This window comes from Bombina bombina, chromosome 12 (assembly GCF_027579735.1).
Source record: "Bombina bombina isolate aBomBom1 chromosome 12, aBomBom1.pri, whole genome shotgun sequence".
NCBI classification, from domain to species: Eukaryota; Metazoa; Chordata; class Amphibia; order Anura; family Bombinatoridae; genus Bombina; species Bombina bombina.
Genome location: NC_069510.1, coordinates 150,235,939 through 150,256,417, shown reverse-complemented (window position 1 = coordinate 150,256,417; position 20,479 = coordinate 150,235,939). Strand labels below are relative to the sequence as shown.

Genomic DNA, 20,479 nt, shown 5'->3' with positions numbered 1-20,479 from the left:
CTGAGCAGGAAGTAAACGGTGATGGCTGTCTGAGCAGGGTGTAGGAGGTGATGGCTGTCTGAGCAGGGTGTAGGCGGTGATGGCTGTCTGAGCAGGGTGTAGGAGGTGATGGCTGTCTGAGCAGGGTGGAGGAACTGATGGCTGTCTTATCAGGGAGTAGGCGGTGATGGCTGTCTGATCAGGAAGTAGGCGGTGATGGCTGTCTGAGCAGGGTGTAGGCGGTGATGGCTGTCTGATCAGGGAGTAGGCGGTGATGGCTGTCTGAGCAGGAAGTAGGCGTGATGGCTGTCTGAGCAGGGTGTAGGCGGTGATGGCTGTCTGAGCAGGAAGTAGGCGGTGATGGCTGTCTGAGCAGGAAGTAGGCGGTGATGGCTGTCTGAGCAGGGTGTAGGCGGTGATGGCTGTCTGATCAGGAAGTAGGCGGTGATGGCTGTCTGATCAGGGAGTAGGCGGGGATGGCTGTCTGATCAGGAAGTAGGCGGTGATGGCTGTCTGAGCAGGGAGTAGGCGGTGATGGCTGTCTGATCAGGAAGTAGGCGGTGATGGATGTCTGAGCAGGAAGTAGGCGGTGATGGCTGTCTGATCAGGGAGTAGGCAGTGATGGCTGTATGAGCAGGAAGTAGGCGGTGATGGCTGTCTGAGCAGGGAGTAGGCGGTTATGGCTGTCTGAGCAGGGTGTAGGCGGTGATGGCTGTCTGAGCAGGAAGTAGGCGGTGATGGCTGTCTGATCAGGAAGTAGGCGGTGATGGCTGTCTGATCAGGAAGTAGGCGGTGATGGCTGTCTGAGCAGGGAGTAGGCGGTGATGGCTGTCTGATCAGGAAGTAGGCGGTGATAGCTGTCTGATCAGGGAGTAGGCGGTGATGGCTGTCTGAGCAGGAAGTAGGCGGTGATGGCTGTCTGATCAGGAAGTAGGCGGTGATGGCTGTCTGATCAGGAAGTAGGCGGTGATGGCTGTCTGAGCAGGGTGTAGGCGGTGATGGCTGTCTTAGCAGGGAGTAGGCGGTGATGGCTGTCTGAGCAGGAAGTAGGCGGTGATGGCTGTCTGATCAGGGAGTAGGCGGTGATGGCTGTCTGATCAGGGAGTAGGCGGTGATGGCTGTCTGATCAGGGAGTAGGCAGTGATGGCTGTCTGAGCAGGGTGTAGGCGGTGATGGCTTTCTGATCAGGGAGTAGGCGGGGATGGCTGTCTGATCAGGGAGTAGGCGGTGATAGCTGTCTGATCAGGGAGTAGGCGGTGATGGCTGTCTGAGCAGGAAGTAGGCGGTGATGGCTGTCTGATCAGGAAGTAGGCGGTTATGGCTGTCTGATCAGGAAGTAGGCGGTGATGGCTGTCTGAGCAGGGTGTAGGCGGTGATGGCTGTCTTAGCAGGGAGTAGGCGGTGATGGCTGTCTGAGCAGGAAGTAGGCGGTGATGGCTGTCTGATCAGGGAGTAGGCGGTGATGGCTGTCTGATCAGGGAGTAGGCGGTGATGGCTGTCTGATCAGGGAGTAGGCAGTGATGGCTGTCTGAGCAGGGTGTAGGCGGTGATGGCTTTCTGATCAGGGAGTAGGTGGGGATGGCTGTCTGATCAGGGAGTAGGTGGTGATGGCTGTCTGAGCAGGAAGTAAACGGTGATGGCTGTCTGAGCAGGGTGTAGGAGGTGATGGCTGTCTGAGCAGGGTGTAGGCGGTGATGGCTGTCTGAGCAGGGTGTAGGAGGTGATGGCTGTCTGAGCAGGGTGGAGGAACTGATGGCTGTCTTATCAGGGAGTAGGCGGTGATGGCTGTCTGATCAGGAAGTAGGCGGTGATGGCTGTCTGAGCAGGGTGTAGGCGGTGATGGCTGTCTGATCAGGGAGTAGGCGGTGATGGCTGTCTGAGCAGGAAGTAGGCGGTGATGGCTGTCTGAGCAGGGTGTAGGCGGTGATGGCTGTCTGAGCAGGGTGTAGGCGGTGATGGCTGTCTGAGCAGGAAGTAGGCGGTGATGGCTGTCTGAGCAGGAAGTAGGCGGCTGATGGCTGTCTGAGCAGGGTGTAGGCGGTGATGGCTGTCTGATCAGGAAGTAGGCGGTGATGGCTGTCTGATCAGGGAGTAGGCGGGGATGGCTGTCTGATCAGGAAGTAGGCGGTGATGGCTGTCTGAGCAGGGAGTAGGCGGTGATGGCTGTCTGATCAGGAAGTAGGCGGTGATGGCTGTCTGAGCAGGAAGTAGGCGGTGATGGCTGTCTGATCAGGGAGTAGGCAGTGATGGCTGTATGAGCAGGAAGTAGGCGGTGATGGCTGTCTGAGCAGGGAGTAGGCGGTTATGGCTGTCTGAGCAGGGTGTAGGCGGTGAAGGCTGTCTGAGCAGGAAGTAGGCGGTGATGGCTGTCTGATCAGGAAGTAGGCGGTGATGGCTGTCTGATCAGGAAGTAGGCGGTGATGGCTGTCTGAGCAGGGAGTAGGCGGTGATGGCTGTCTGATCAGGAAGTAGGCGGTGATAGCTGTCTGATCAGGGAGTAGGCGGTGATAGCTGTCTGATCAGGGAGTAGGCGGTGATGGCTGTCTGAGCAGGAAGTAGGCGGTGATGGCTGTCTGATCAGGAAGTAGGCGGTGATGGCTGTCTGATCAGGAAGTAGGCGGTGATGGCTGTCTGAGCAGGGTGTAGGCGGTGATGGCTGTCTTAGCAGGGAGTAGGCGGTGATGGCTGTCTGAGCAGGAAGTAGGCGGTGATGGCTGTCTGAGCAGGAAGTAGGCGGTGATGGCTGTCTGAGCAGGGTGTAGGCGGTGATGGCTATCTGAGCAGTGTGTAGGCTGTGATGGCTGTCTGAGCAGGGTGTAGGCGGTGATGGCTGTCTGAGCAGGGAGTAGGCGGTGATGGCTGTCTGATCAGGGAGTAGGCGGTGATGGCTGTCTGATCAGGAAGTAGGCGGTGATGGCTGTCTGATCAGGGAGTAGGCGGTGATGGCTGTCTGATCAGGGAGTAGGCGGTGATGGCTGTCTGATCAGGGAGTAGGCGGTGATGGCTGTCTGATCAGGAAGTAGGCGGTGATGGCTGTCTGATCAGGAAGTAGGTGGTGATGGCTGTCTGATCAGGAAGTAGGCGGTGATGGCTGTCTGATCAGGAAGTAGGCGGTGATGGCTGTCTGATCAGGGAGTAAGCGGTGATGGCTGTCTGATCAGGGAGTAGACGGTGATGGCTGTCTGATCAGGGAGTAGGCGGTGATGGCTGTCTGATCAGGGAGTAGGCGGTGATGGCTGTCTAAGAAGGGAGTGGCAAATAATGTCTATCTACTTTTATTTCAGTGGGCACACCATATTATATGTCCCCAGAGAGAATACATGAGAACGGATACAACTTTAAGTCTGACATCTGGTCCCTGGGCTGCTTGTTATATGAGGTGAGTATCCTGACATTAAACGGATATTAAACCCAAACATTTTTTTCAGGATTCAGATAGAGCAGCAATTTTAAGCTTCTTTCTAATTTACTCCTATTATCAAATGTTCTTCATTCTCTTTGTATCTTTATTTGAAAAAGCAGGAATGTAAGCATAGGAGCCAGCCCATTTTTGGTTCAGCACCTGGGTAGCGCTAGCTGATTGGTGGCTAAATGTCCTGGAGACAAGAAAGTTGCATAAATCATATCAAAAATATATTTAACAGAACAGTTACACTCATATTAACACTGCCTGATAAAAATTATTGTAAAAAAAAAGTATTAAAAAGTTATAAGGGCTCAAAGATATGAGGTATCAGGTGTTAGAAAGAAAAGAAAGGCAGGGAAAGGGCTTTAACATAATATATATACTGTATATAAATATATATATAAAACCCGGAGGTGGACTGTGCGGTACACATCATGTGACCCTGGGAAATGCACAGCCCTGGGTAGCTGCACAGTCCTCAGAGCCCCAGACAGTTAGTCCCAGACAAGTATGGGTGCAAAGCCCATAGGGACGATTACAAAACAAATTTTCACAACACACAGAGGAAATCTAGCACTCGCTTGCAAGTACACAGCTAAGATTAAAAGCAAAAAAGGAAGCGTTAGTTAGCGCATCTGGCCGCTTCTGTATTTGTACGTTTAAATAACCGCGATCGGGTTTGTGCGTCTTGTAGGGTGTTAGTCTATGAGGCAAACATTTAAAATTACAGCTATGACTCCTAGGACATAGGGGGTATTTCACATCCACTATTATTATGGTAGCCTAGAAGTCAGCTGCTAAATTGAAACAGGACTGCGTGAGCTATGAGAGACTGTGGTACTATCAGCATATAGGAATATGTATACATGCAGGCTTATTCATATGGAATACATACAAAGAGTCTATGGCCTCTATTTATCAAGCTGTCAACCACAAATACACTGGGATTCCGCAGCGTATTTGTGGCAAGCCTGATTCGCCTTAGTTATCAAAGGCTAGAGACCGGCAAAAGTAGAATGTTGTGATGTAACATACGATCCGCCGGACTCAGTCCGACACAGATCGATGGTTACGTCACTCCAGATGTTCCGAACGCAAGTTAGGCACAATCTGACTACTTTTGGAAGTTATCAAGATCCTACCAGGTACGCTCGCCACTTTTCCGGCCCAGCGTACCTGGTTTTCAATCCGCCGCCCTGGAGGTGGCGGATGCCATAGGAATCAATGGGAGTCTGACAGCAGCGAAAGCTTATGTTCGCTGCTGCCCGATATCCCATTGATTCCTATGGGAAATGTCTACACCTAACACCCTAACATGTACCCCGAGTCTAAACACCCATAATCTGCCCCCCCCTACACCGCCGCCACCTACATTATACTCCTAAACCACCGCTCCCGGAGCCCACCGCCACTATAATAAACTTATTAACCCATAAACCGCCGCTCCCGGACCCCGCCGCAACTAAATAAAGTTATTAACCTCTAAACTGCCGCTCCCGGACCCCGCCGCAACTAAATAAAGTTATTAACCCCTAAACCGCCGCTCCCGGACCCTGACGCCACCTACATTATATTTATTAACCTCTAATCTGCCCCCCTACACCGCCACCACTATATTAATTTTATTAACCCCTAAACCTAAGTCTAACCCTAACACCCCCTAACTTAAATATTATTAAATTAATCTAAATAAATTTACTATTATTAACTAAATTATTCTTATTTATAACTAAATACTTACCTATAAAATAAACCCTAAGATAGCTACAATATAATTAATAATTACATTGTAGCTATTTTAGGATTTATTTTTATTTTATAGGCAACTTTGTATTTATTTTAACTAGGTACAATAGTTATCAACTATTTAATAACTACCTAGTTAAAATAAATACAAAAGTACCTGTAAAATAAATCCTAAGTTACAATTACACCTAACACTACAATTAAATAAATTAAATTAATTAACTACAATTACCTACAATTAAATAAAATAAAATAAAGTACAACCCCCCCCTAAATTACAGAAAATAAAAAATAAAATAATTTTAAACTAATTACACCTAATCTAAGCCCCCTAATAAAATAAGAAAGCCCCCAAAATAATAAAATTCCCTACCCTATACTAAATTACAAATAGCCCTTAAAAGGGCTTTTTGCGGGGTATTGCCCCAAAGTAATCAGCTCTTTTACCTGTAAAAAAAAGAAATACAACCACCCCCAACATTAAAACCCACCACCCACACACCTAACCCTACTCTAAAACCCACCCAAACCCCCTTAAAAAAACTAACACTAACCCCCTGAAGATCACCCTACCTTGAGCTGTCTTCACCTTCAGAGGGGGAGAAGTCTTCATCCGATCCGGGCAGAAGAATACCTCCAGACGGCATCTTCTATCTTCATCCATCCGGAGTGGAGCGGGTCCATCTTCAATCCATCCGACACGGAGCATCCTCTTCCATCGACGCCCTAACGAAGAATGAAGGTTCCTTTAAATTACGTCATCCAAGATGGCGTCCCTTGAATACCGATTGGCTGATAAGATTCTATCAGCCAATCGGAATTAAGGCAGGAAAAATCCTATTGGCTGATCCAATCAGCCAATAGGATTGAGCTTGCATTCTATTGGCTGATTGAAACAGCCAATAGAATGCAAGCAAAATCCTATTGGCTAATTGGATCAGCCAATAGGATTTAACTTCAATCCTATTGGCTGATTTTTTATTTAATTATAGTTATTTTATTTAGATGTATTTAAATTATATTTAAGTTAGTGGGGGTTAGGGTTAGACTTAGGTTTAGGGGTTAATAACTTTATTATAGTGGTGGCGGTGTAGGGGGGGCAGATTAGGGGTTAATAAATATAATATAGGTGGCGGTGGGCTCCGGGAGCGGCGCTTTAGGGGTTAAACAATTTATTTAGTTGCGGCGGGGTCCGGGATCGGCAGGATAGGGGTTAATAACTTTATGTAGGTGGCGGCGGTATAGGGGGCGGCAGATTAGGGGTTAATAACTTTAGTTGCGGGGGGCTCCGGGAGCGGCGGTTTGGGGTTTAATATATTTATTAGAGTTGTGGCGGGGTCCGGGAGCGGCAGTTTAGGGGTTAATAACTTTAGTTGCGGGGGGCTCCGGGAGCGGCGGTTTAGGGGGTAAACAGTATAGTGTGGGTGCTAAGTGACAGTATAGCAAGAAAGCTGCGAATAAGCAAGATCGATGACTGTTAGTTAACAACAGTCCGCTGCTCATCGCACCGTACTTTGTGCGTGGCTTTTTGACAGCTTTCTTGATAAATTTGGCGAACATATTCAGGTCCGCGGCGGGGATGTTAGGCGAACTTAGGCGAGCGTATTGGGGCCGTCGAATGCAGGTAAGTAGACAGCTTGATAAATAGAGGCCGATGCGCTCAAAGCCGACCTCCTTCCTGCATTCCGCTGTGATTGAACCCAGTCGGACGATTTCTAACTGTATCCCACATACATTCATACTGTTGTTCAATGAAAGTATCAAACTGACCATTCGTTATTTTTCAACATATCATGCAATCAATTTAAGCAATATTTTTAACATCCGTTATGTAATCACACTCGGTTAGCTGGCTATTCAATCTTCAAGCTCCGTATAGAACTTGATGCCTCTTGTTTCCGGCGAGCCTTCAGGTTTTAAGTTTATTAAAGTGTTGAGGTAATTTGCTTACAACTAACTTACACAGCTTATGTTGTTAATAGCCTTAATCTGACTTTATTACCATTCCTTACCATCACTAACAATTGGTTTACGTAGTGCAGATGTTTAATAATAATGTTTGCATTTAAGGGTTTATTCTAATATCTATAATTATATCAGATAAAGAGTATATTTGCAGCCTTTACTTGCTTTTAGGACAACAATATCAGGTATCTACTTTAATGGGCATTCCATTAGTATCACTCCAGACAAGGTATATGCAGGCTATTTTAAGGATTCCTTATGAGTTTATACAGCAATAATCACAATTTATACACACATAGAGCAGATGGATATATAAACCTAGCAGGGAACACGAGTTAGTGTAAGACCTTGTTATTGACTTTGATATTAGCATAGCAAATTGTAGCACCAGGTGTATAATTACATTTTGTCTGATACATGCATGCAACTATCTGAGTACGGGGAAACCCGAAACGCGTCCTTTGCTTGGGGTGTGTGTTGCTCTCTACTGCCTGGTTTCTCAACAGCCGGGCCGTGGCCCAGTACTGGGCCGTGATAGCCCTGCTGGTGGGCCCCGACCTGTCATGCTCCCACTGCACACCAGGGGCAGATTGAGACCAATCAAGGCCCCAGGAACACTGTCTCATACTGACCAAAGTGTATTAAATGTTATGCAAATGGACATGGTAGCCTCCCTGACCTGCCCCCAACAGGCCCCTCAACCTCCAGAGCCAGGACCCACAACATTAAGGTCCAGAAAAAGGGCACCCAACCTCCAGGGCCAGACCCCACACTCCATGGCCCTTACAGCGACACCCCCCCGCCAGGGCCCCACTAAACCCACACTTATTTGCTTAGTTACTGATAGGGCAACTGAAAACTCCAGCTTAAGGAATGCACCAGGATCCATGGAGATGCCTTTTGTAGGCCCCCCTACTTGCTGGTTGCTCGGCCCAGGTCCTATTTGCCTGGCTGATCAGCCCGCCCCTGCTGCTCACTTTATATATATATATATAAAACTACCGGGCCCTGGACATATCTAGCTAAAATTTACCGGGCCTTGAGCTCACTTTGGTTAAGAACCACTGCTCTACTGTATATAACATTTGTTGTATGTTGTGCAGCCCCTGGTGGTTATTACTATTTTTTTATTGAATAAAGCCCAGTTTGTGTTTCAGAGCCGTTCTAGCCTTTTCTTCTTTTGGACTGCAAGTAAATATAGGTTCTCTTAGCACAGAGACACCTTGTTTTTCTAATACAAAAATAGACTGTCAAAGCTGGAAAAAATAATTATTCATATTTAAAAAAAATTCTTCCAATCTTCAGACGAGAAGTTTCAGAATTAGTGTCTTTGTCTTCCTCATTTTCTATTTTTTTTTTTTTTTTTTGTCTAAATTTATTTGAGAGCTGCTTCCCTTTTGGCAAAACCTATTAATACTCGGAATACTAATTCTCTAGTTAGTACTAAGGTTTCCCTTTTTCTTTTAAATACAAAAAATGCCAAAGAATCTATTCAAAATATAGCAAATGTAATGAAAGTACTAACATTTTATCTGGAAACAATTGCGTGTTCTATCTCCATTTTGGACCTAGGAAGGGCTTGGAAGTTCTCAAAATTAGCCGAATTCTCTGTCATTTTTAATGGTATAAGAGCACAAGTCTAGGGCTTCATTTATAAAGGGCTTTACCCAGACGCCTTCATCTATGGCTTCATTCTACCTTATGTAAATGATGACCCTACTGTGTTCTTGTGTAAAATGGCCAAATGGTCTTCTTCACATAAACCCAGACAGTTCTACCAGTATTATGTGACTGCACTTTTTACCTTACCTATTGCTTTATGTGGTTTTGATTTGGTTGGACCCAAGAGTTATGGCCATTGATTAGTTGTGCTTGACAATTAGACAAACACATGAGAAACACTACATAAGGGAAAGATCAGGCTCACCTTTGGAGTAAGTTTGTATTCTCAATTCTATTCTCTGCTCTCTCTACATTTACATGAAGAATTGAGGGTTAGAAGTAAAGTGTTTCTCCTTGGTTTAAAGGGATATGAAACCCAAATTATTTATTTCATGATTTAGATAGTGCAGCAATTTTAAACAATTTTCTAACTCACTTCTATTATCATTTTTTTTAGTTCTCTTGGTATCTTTATTTGAAAAAGCAGGAATGTAAGCTTAGGATCCGGCTCATTTTTTGGTTCAGCACCTGGGTTGTGCCTGCTGATTGGTGGCTAAATGTAGCCACCAATCAGCAAGCACAATCAAGGATGCTTCAAAATTGCTGCTCTTTTTAAATCATGAAAGAAAAAAATGTGGGTTTCATAGCCCTTTAAAGATTTGTACCCTAGAGCTATGGTTGATATGGTACCACACTAATCATACGTTTACCTACATGAGCCCTGATCTTAAATTCCCTGCTATGTGAGTGCCACCCCTAGTGCTGGTGCGCGTGTATAAGCAGCTGTGCGTGAGTGCACGTGTAAAGCTTATTTCTGTCCAAATAATGCACAGAAACTGACAAGTAATTATTTATGGTTTTAGAAGAAAAAGATTTTGAAACCAGTGATCTGCTGCAGTAGTTGTCTGAGAGCTTTTCCTCATTATGTCAGCATTAAGGTCCCATCAGTATTCGTCTATCAGTCAATAATGCACATTTGATTATCACAAGCGTTGCACGGCTTGTGAGCCTGATTAACACCTTCAGCGCTGGATGCATTTGCTTTGTGCACAGCACAAGGTCACTTAAGTTCATGTCCGTTGACGCAATATTTATTATTTTATATTCCTGTCATCCCCACAAACTCCTTCGTATTGTAAGAAGTTCCCCCGCCATTGCAAATTAGATGCCCCCCTTAGTTTTCTCTGATTCTGTCATCCAGATAAATCAGATGAGATATAAATAAAGTTTACTGCCCTTTCTCTACGAGCTGAGGCTTTATCGGAACTAACAAGACAAGCAATTTGAGCAAAAAGGCAGAAATAGGGTATTTTGTCTGGACCAGCCATGTAAGTAGTGGACCCATTTATCAGGGTATCTGGTCATTCAGCTGTAATTGTACTAATCAGAATGTCACAACGCACAAACCCTGCATCACACACACTTATTAGGGATATGTAGGAATGCCCGAAGACTCCCTCCTCCTCCGCCCTCAATTCTCAGGAATTTCACTCAGATTTGTGAGATACATCTACATTATAGATCAGCTCACGGCGCTCTGTGCATTACAGACAGGACTGCTGCATTTTTTATTTGTAATTTTATTTATGTAACTGGGAAAATCAGGAGAGAAAATAACGTTTATGTTCCTTAATATAAAATTGTACCACCTCGGCCTGACCAGCATACATTTCCTTCATCAGCGCACTGAGGCGCCTGCTTACATAATCTCACGGGATTTTTTATATACTGGGACACAAAATACACGTGCACACATACAGTACTCACACATATACACATGCACACATACAGTACTCACACATATACACATGCACACATACAGTACTCACATATATACACATGCACACATACAGTACTCACACATATACACATGCACACATACAGTACTTACACATATACACATGCACACATACAGTACTTACACATATACACATGCACACATACAGTACTCACACATATACACATGCACACATACAGTACTCACACATATACACATGCACACATACAGTACTCACACATATACACATGCACACATACAGTACTCACATATATACACATGCACACATACAGTACTCACACATATACACATGCACACATACAGTACTCACACATATACACATGCACACATACAGTACTCACACATATACACATGCACACATACAGTACTTATACATATACACATGCACACATACAGTACTCACACATATACACATGCACACATACTGTACTTGCACATATACACATGCACACATACAGTACTTACACATATACACATGCACACATACAGTACTCACACATATACACATGCACACATACAGTACTCACACTTATACACATGCACACATACAGTACACACATATACATGTGCACACATACAGTACTCACACATATACACATGCACACATACAGTACTCACACATATACACACATACAGTACACACACATATACATATGCACACATACAGTACACACACATATACACATGCACACATATACACATGCACACATACAGTACACACACATATACATATGCACACATACAGTACACACACATATACATATGCACACATACAGTACTCACACATATACATATGCACACATACAGTACACACACATATACATATGCACACATACAGTACACACACATATACACATGCACACATACAGTACTCACACATATACACACATACAGTACACACACATATACATATGCACACATACAGTACACACACATATACACATGCACACATATACACATGCACACATACAGTACACACACATATACATATGCACACATACAGTACACACACATATACATATGCACACATACAGTACTCACACATATACATATGCACACATACAGTACTCACACATATACACATGCACACATATACACATGCACACATACAATACTTACACATATACACATGCACACATACAGTACTCACATATATACACATGCACACATACAGTACACACACATATACACATGCACACATACAGTACACACACATATACACAAGCATGCATACAGTACTTACACATATACACATGCACACATACAGTACTTACACATATACACATGCACACATACAGTACTCACATATATACACATGCACACATACAGTACACACACATATACACATGCACACATACAGTACACACACATATACACATGCACACATACAGTACACACACATATACACATGCACACATACAGTACTCACACATATACACATGCACACATACAGTACACACACATATACACATGCACACATACAGTACTTACACATATACACGTGCACACATACAGTACTCACACATATACACGTGCACACATACAGTACTTACACATATACACATGCACACATAAAGTACTCACACATATACACATGCACACATAAAGTACACACACATATACACATGCACACATACAGTACTCACACATATACACATGCACACATACAGTACTTACACATATACACATGCACACATACAGTACACACACATATACACATGCACACATACAGTACACACACATATACACATGCACACATACAGTACTCACACATATACACATGCACACATACAGTACTCACACATATACACATGCACACATACAGTACTCACACATATACACATGCACACATACAGTACTCACACATATACACATGCACACATACAGTACTTACACATATACACATGCACACATACAGTACTCACACATATACACATGCACACATACTGTATACACATGCACAGATACAGTACACACACATATACACATGCACACATACAGTACTCACACATATACACATGCACACATACAGTACACACACATATACACATGCACACATACAGTACACACACATATACACATGCACACATACAGTACACACACATATACACATGCACACATACAGTACTCACATATACATGTGCACACATACAGTACTCACACATATACACGTGCACACATACAGTACTTACACATATACACGTGCACACATACAGTACTTACACATATACACATGCACACATACAGTACTCACATATACATGTGCACACATACAGTACTCACAAATATACACATGCACACATACAGTACTCACACATATACACATGCACACATACAGTACACACACATATACACATGCACACATACAGTACACACACATATACACATGCACACATACAGTACTCACACATATACACATGCACACATACAGTACTCACAGATATACACATGCACACATACAGTACACACACATATACACGTGCACACATACAGTACTCACACATATACACGTGCACACATACAGTACTCACACATATACACATGCACACATACAGTACTTACACATATACACATGCACACATACAGTACTCACACATATACACATGCACACATACAGTACTCACATATACATGTGCACACATACAGTACTCACACATATACACGTGCACACATACAGTACTTACACACATACACATGCACACATACAGTACACACACATATACACATGCACACATACAGTACACACACATATACACATGCACACATACTGTATACACATGCACAGATACAGTACACACACATATACACATGCACACATACAGTACTCACACATATACACATGCACACATACAGTACTCACACATATACACATGCACACATACTGTACTTACACATATACACATGCACACATACAGTACTCACACATATACACATGCACACATACAGTACACACACATATACACATGCACACACACACACACACACACACACACACATATACACATGCACACATACAGTACTTACACATATACACATGCACACATACAGTACTCACACATATACACATGCACACATACAGTACTCACACATATACACATGCACACATACAGTACACACACATATACACATGCACACATACAGTACTCACACATATACACATGCACACATACAGTACTCACATATATACACATGCACACATACAGTACTCACACATATACACATGCACACATACAGTACTCACACATATACACATGCACACATACAGTACTCACACATATACACATGCACACATACAGTACTCACAGATATACACATGCACACATACAGTACTCACACATATACACATGCACACATACAGTACTCACACATATACACATGCACACATACAGTACTCACACATATACACATGCACACATACAGTACTTATACATATACACATGCACACATACAGTACTTACACATATACACATGCACACATACAGTACTCACATATACATGTGCACACATACAGTACTCACACATATACACATGCACACATACAGTACTCACACTTATACACATGCACACATACAGTACACACATATACATGTGCACACATACAGTACTCACACATATACACATGCACACATACAGTACTCACACATATACATATGCACACATACAGTACACACACATATACATATGCACACATACAGTACACACACATATACACATGCACACATATACACATGCACACATACAGTACACACACATATACATATGCACACATACAGTACTCACACATATACACATGCACACATACAGTACTTACACATATACACATGCACACATACAGTACTTACACATATACACATGCACACATACAGTACTCACACATATACACATGCACACATACAGTACTCACACATATACACATGCACACATACAGTACTCACACATATACACATGCACACATACAGTACTCACATATATACACATGCACACATACAGTACTCACACATATACACATGCACACATACAGTACTCACACATATACACATGCACACATACAGTACTCACACATATACACATGCACACATACAGTACTCACACATATACACATGCACACATACAGTACTTATACATATACACATGCACACATACAGTACTCACACATATACACATGCACACATACTGTACTTGCACATATACACATGCACACATACAGTACTTACACATATACACATGCACACATACAGTACTCACACATATACACATGCACACATACAGTACTCACACTTATACACATGCACACATACAGTACACACATATACATGTGCACACATACAGTACTCACACATATACACATGCACACATACAGTACTCACACATATACACACATACAGTACACACACATATACATATGCACACATACAGTACACACACATATACACATGCACACATATACACATGCACACATACAGTACACACACATATACATATGCACACATACAGTACACACACATATACATATGCACACATACAGTACTCACACATATACATATGCACACATACAGTACACACACATATACATATGCACACATACAGTACACACACATATACACATGCACACATACAGTACTCACACATATACACACATACAGTACACACACATATACATATGCACACATACAGTACACACACATATACACATGCACACATATACACATGCACACATACAGTACACACACATATACACACATACAGTACACACACATATACATATGCACACATACAGTACTCACACATATACATATGCACACATACAGTACTCACACATATACACATGCACACATATACACATGCACACATACAATACTTACACATATACACATGCACACATACAGTACTCACATATATACACATGCACACATACAGTACACACACATATACACATGCACACATACAGTACACACACATATACACAAGCATGCATACAGTACTTACACATATACACATGCACACATACAGTACTTACACATATACACATGCACACATACAGTACTCACATATATACACATGCACACATACAGTACACACACATATACACATGCACACATACAGTACACACACATATACACATGCACACATACAGTACACACACATATACACATGCACACATACAGTACTCACACATATACACATGCACACATACAGTACACACACATATACACATGCACACATACAGTACTTACACATATACACGTGCACACATACAGTACTCACACATATACACGTGCACACATACAGTACTTACACATATACACATGCACACATAAAGTACTCACACATATACACATGCACACATAAAGTACACACACATATACACATGCACACATACAGTACTCACACATATACACATGCACACATACAGTACTTACACATATACACATGCACACATACAGTACACACACATATACACATGCACACATACAGTACACACACATATACACATGCACACATAAAGTACTCACACATATACACATGCACACATACAGTACTCACACATATACACATGCACACATACAGTACTCACACATATACACATGCACACATACAGTACTCACACATATACACATGCACACATACAGTACTCACACATATACACATGCACACATACTGTATACACATGCACAGATACAGTACACACACATATACACATGCACACATACAGTACTCACACATATACACATGCACACATACTGTACACACACATATACACATGCACACATACAGTACACACACATATACACATGCACACATACAGTACACACACATATACACATGCACACATACAGTACTCACATATACATGTGCACACATACAGTACTCACACATATACACGTGCACACATACAGTACTTACACATATACACGTGCACACATACAGTACTTACACATATACACATGCACACATACAGTACTCACATATACATGTGCACACATACAGTACTCACAAATATACACATGCACACATACAGTACTCACACATATACACATGCACACATACAGTACACACACATATACACATGCACACATACAGTACACACACATATACACATGCACACATACAGTACTCACACATATACACATGCACACATACAGTACTCACAGATATACACATGCACACATACAGTACACACACATATACACGTGCACACATACAGTACTCACACATATACACGTGCACACATACAGTACTCACACATATACACATGCACACATACAGTACTTACACATATACACATGCACACATACAGTACTCACACATATACACATGCACACATACAGTACTCACATATACATGTGCACACATACAGTACTCACACATATACACGTGCACACATACAGTACTTACACACATACACATGCACACATACAGTACACACACATATACACATGCACACATACAGTACTCACACATATACACATGCACACATACAGTACACACACATATACACATGCACACATACTGTATACACATGCACAGATACAGTACACACACATATACACATGCACACATACAGTACTCACACATATACACATGCACACATACAGTACTCACACATATACACATGCACACATACTGTACTTACACATATACACATGCACACATACAGTACTCACACATATACACATGCACACATACAGTACACACACATATACACATGCACACACACACACACACACACACACATATACACATGCACACATACAGTACTTACACATATACACATGCACACATACAGTACTCACACATATACACATGCACACATACAGTACTCACACATATACACATGCACACATACAGTACACACACATATACACATGCACACATACAGTACTCACACATATACACATGCACACATACAGTACTCACATATATACACATGCACACATACAGTACTCAAACACATGCACACATACGTACCTCACATATACACATGCACACATACAGTACTCACACATATACACATGCACACATACAGTACTCACAGATATACACATGCACACATACAGTACTCACACATATACACATGCACACATACAGTACTCACACATATACACATGCACACATACAGTACTCACACATATACACATGCACACATACAGTACTTATACATATACACATGCACACATACAGTACTTACACATATACACATGCACACATACAGTACTCACATATACATGTGCACACATACAGTACTCACACATATACACATGCACACATACAGTACTCACACTTATACACATGCACACATACAGTACACACATATACATGTGCACACATACAGTACTCACACATATACACATGCACACATACAGTACTCACACATATACATATGCACACATACAGTACACACACATATACATATGCACACATACAGTACACACACATATACACATGCACACATATACACATGCACACATACAGTACACACACATATACATATGCACACATACAGTACTCACACATATACATATGCACACATACAGTACTCACACATATACATATGCACACATACAGTACTCACACATACACATGCACACATATACACATGCACACATACAGTACTTACACATATACACATGCACACATACAGTACTCACATATATACACATGCACACATACAGTACACACACATATACACATGCACACATACAGTACACACACATATACACAAGCATGCATACAGTACTTACACATATACACATGCACACATACAGTACTTACACATATACACATGCACACATACAGTACACACACATATACACATGCACACATACAGTACTTACACATATACACATGCACACATACAGTACTCACACATATACACATGCACACATACAGTACACACACATATACACATGCACACATACAGTACTTACACATATACACGTGCACACATACAGTACTCACACATATACACGTGCACACATACAGTACTTACACATATACACATGCACACATAAAGTACTCACACATATACACATGCACACATAAAGTACACACACATATACACATGCACACATACAGTACTCACACATATACACATGCACACATACAGTACTTACACATATACACATGCACACATACAGTACACACACATATACACATGCACACATACAGTACACACACATATACACATGCACACATAAAGTACTCACACATATACACATGCACACATACAGTACTCACACATATACACATGCACACATACAGTACTCACACATATACACATGCACACATACAGTACTCACACATATACACATGCACACATACAGTACTTACACATATACACATGCACACATACAGTACTCACACATATACACATGCACACATACTGTATACACATGCACAGATACAGTACACACACATATACACATGCACACATACAGTACTCACACATATACACATGCACACATACAGTACACACACATATACACATGCACACATACAGTACACACACATATACACATGCACACATACAGTACACACACATATACACATGCACACATACAGTACTCACATATACATGTGCACACATACAGTACTCACACATATACACGTGCACACATACAGTACTTACACATATACACGTGCACACATACAGTACTTACACATATACACATGCACACATACAGTACTCACATATACATGTGCACACATACAGTACTCACAAATATACACATGCACACATACAGTACTCACACATATACACATGCACACATACAGTACTCACACATATACACATGCACACATACAGTACTCACACATATACACATGCACACATACAGTACTCACACTTATACACATGCACACATACAGTACTCACATATACATGTGCACACATACAGTACTCACACATATACACGTGCACACATACAGTACTTACACACATACACATGCACACATACAGTACACACACATATACACATGCACACATACAGTACTCACACATATACACATGCACACATACAGTACACACACATATACACATGCGCACATACAGTACTCACATATACATGTGCACACATACAGTACTCACACATATACACATGCACACATACAGTACTCACACATATACACATGCACACATACAGTACTCACACATATACACATGCACAGATACAGTACACATGCACACATACAGTACACACACATATACACATGCACACATACACACATATACACATGCACACATACAGTACTCACACATATACACATGCACACATATAGTACTCACACATATACACATGCACACATACAGTACACACACATATACACATGCACACATACAGTACTCACACATATACACATGCACACATACAGTACTCACACATATACACATGCACACATACAGTACTCACACATATACACATGCACACATACAGTACTCACACATATACACATGCACACATACAGTACTCACACATATACACATGCACACATACAGTACTTACACATATACACTTGCACACATACAGTACTCACACATATACACATGCACACATACAGTACTTACACATATACACATGCACACATACAGTACTCACACATATACACATGCACACATACAGTACACACACATATACACATGCACACATACAGTACTTACACATATACACATGCACACATACAGTACTTACACATATACACATGCACACATACAGTACACACACATATACACATGCACACATACAGTACACACACATATACACATGCACACATAAAGTACTCACACATATACACATGCACACATACAGTACTCACACATATACACATGCACACATACAGTACTCACACATATACACATGCACACATACAGTACTCACACATATACACATGCACACATACAGTACTTACACATATACACATGCACA

The 20,479-nt window shown here is 42.0% G+C and overlaps 1 protein-coding gene across 1 annotated transcript in view; it reads left to right on the top strand.

The window, feature by feature from the left end:
• NEK6 (NIMA related kinase 6) overlaps positions 1 to 20,479 on the top strand; it is a gene marked incomplete at its 5' end in the record, with an annotated part of 90,981 nt that overhangs the window by 25,240 nt on the left and 45,262 nt on the right. Inside the window, 1 exon segment of the mRNA XM_053695834.1 lies at positions 3,264 to 3,358. Within this exon segment, the coding sequence (XP_053551809.1) occupies positions 3,264 to 3,358 (95 nt within the window).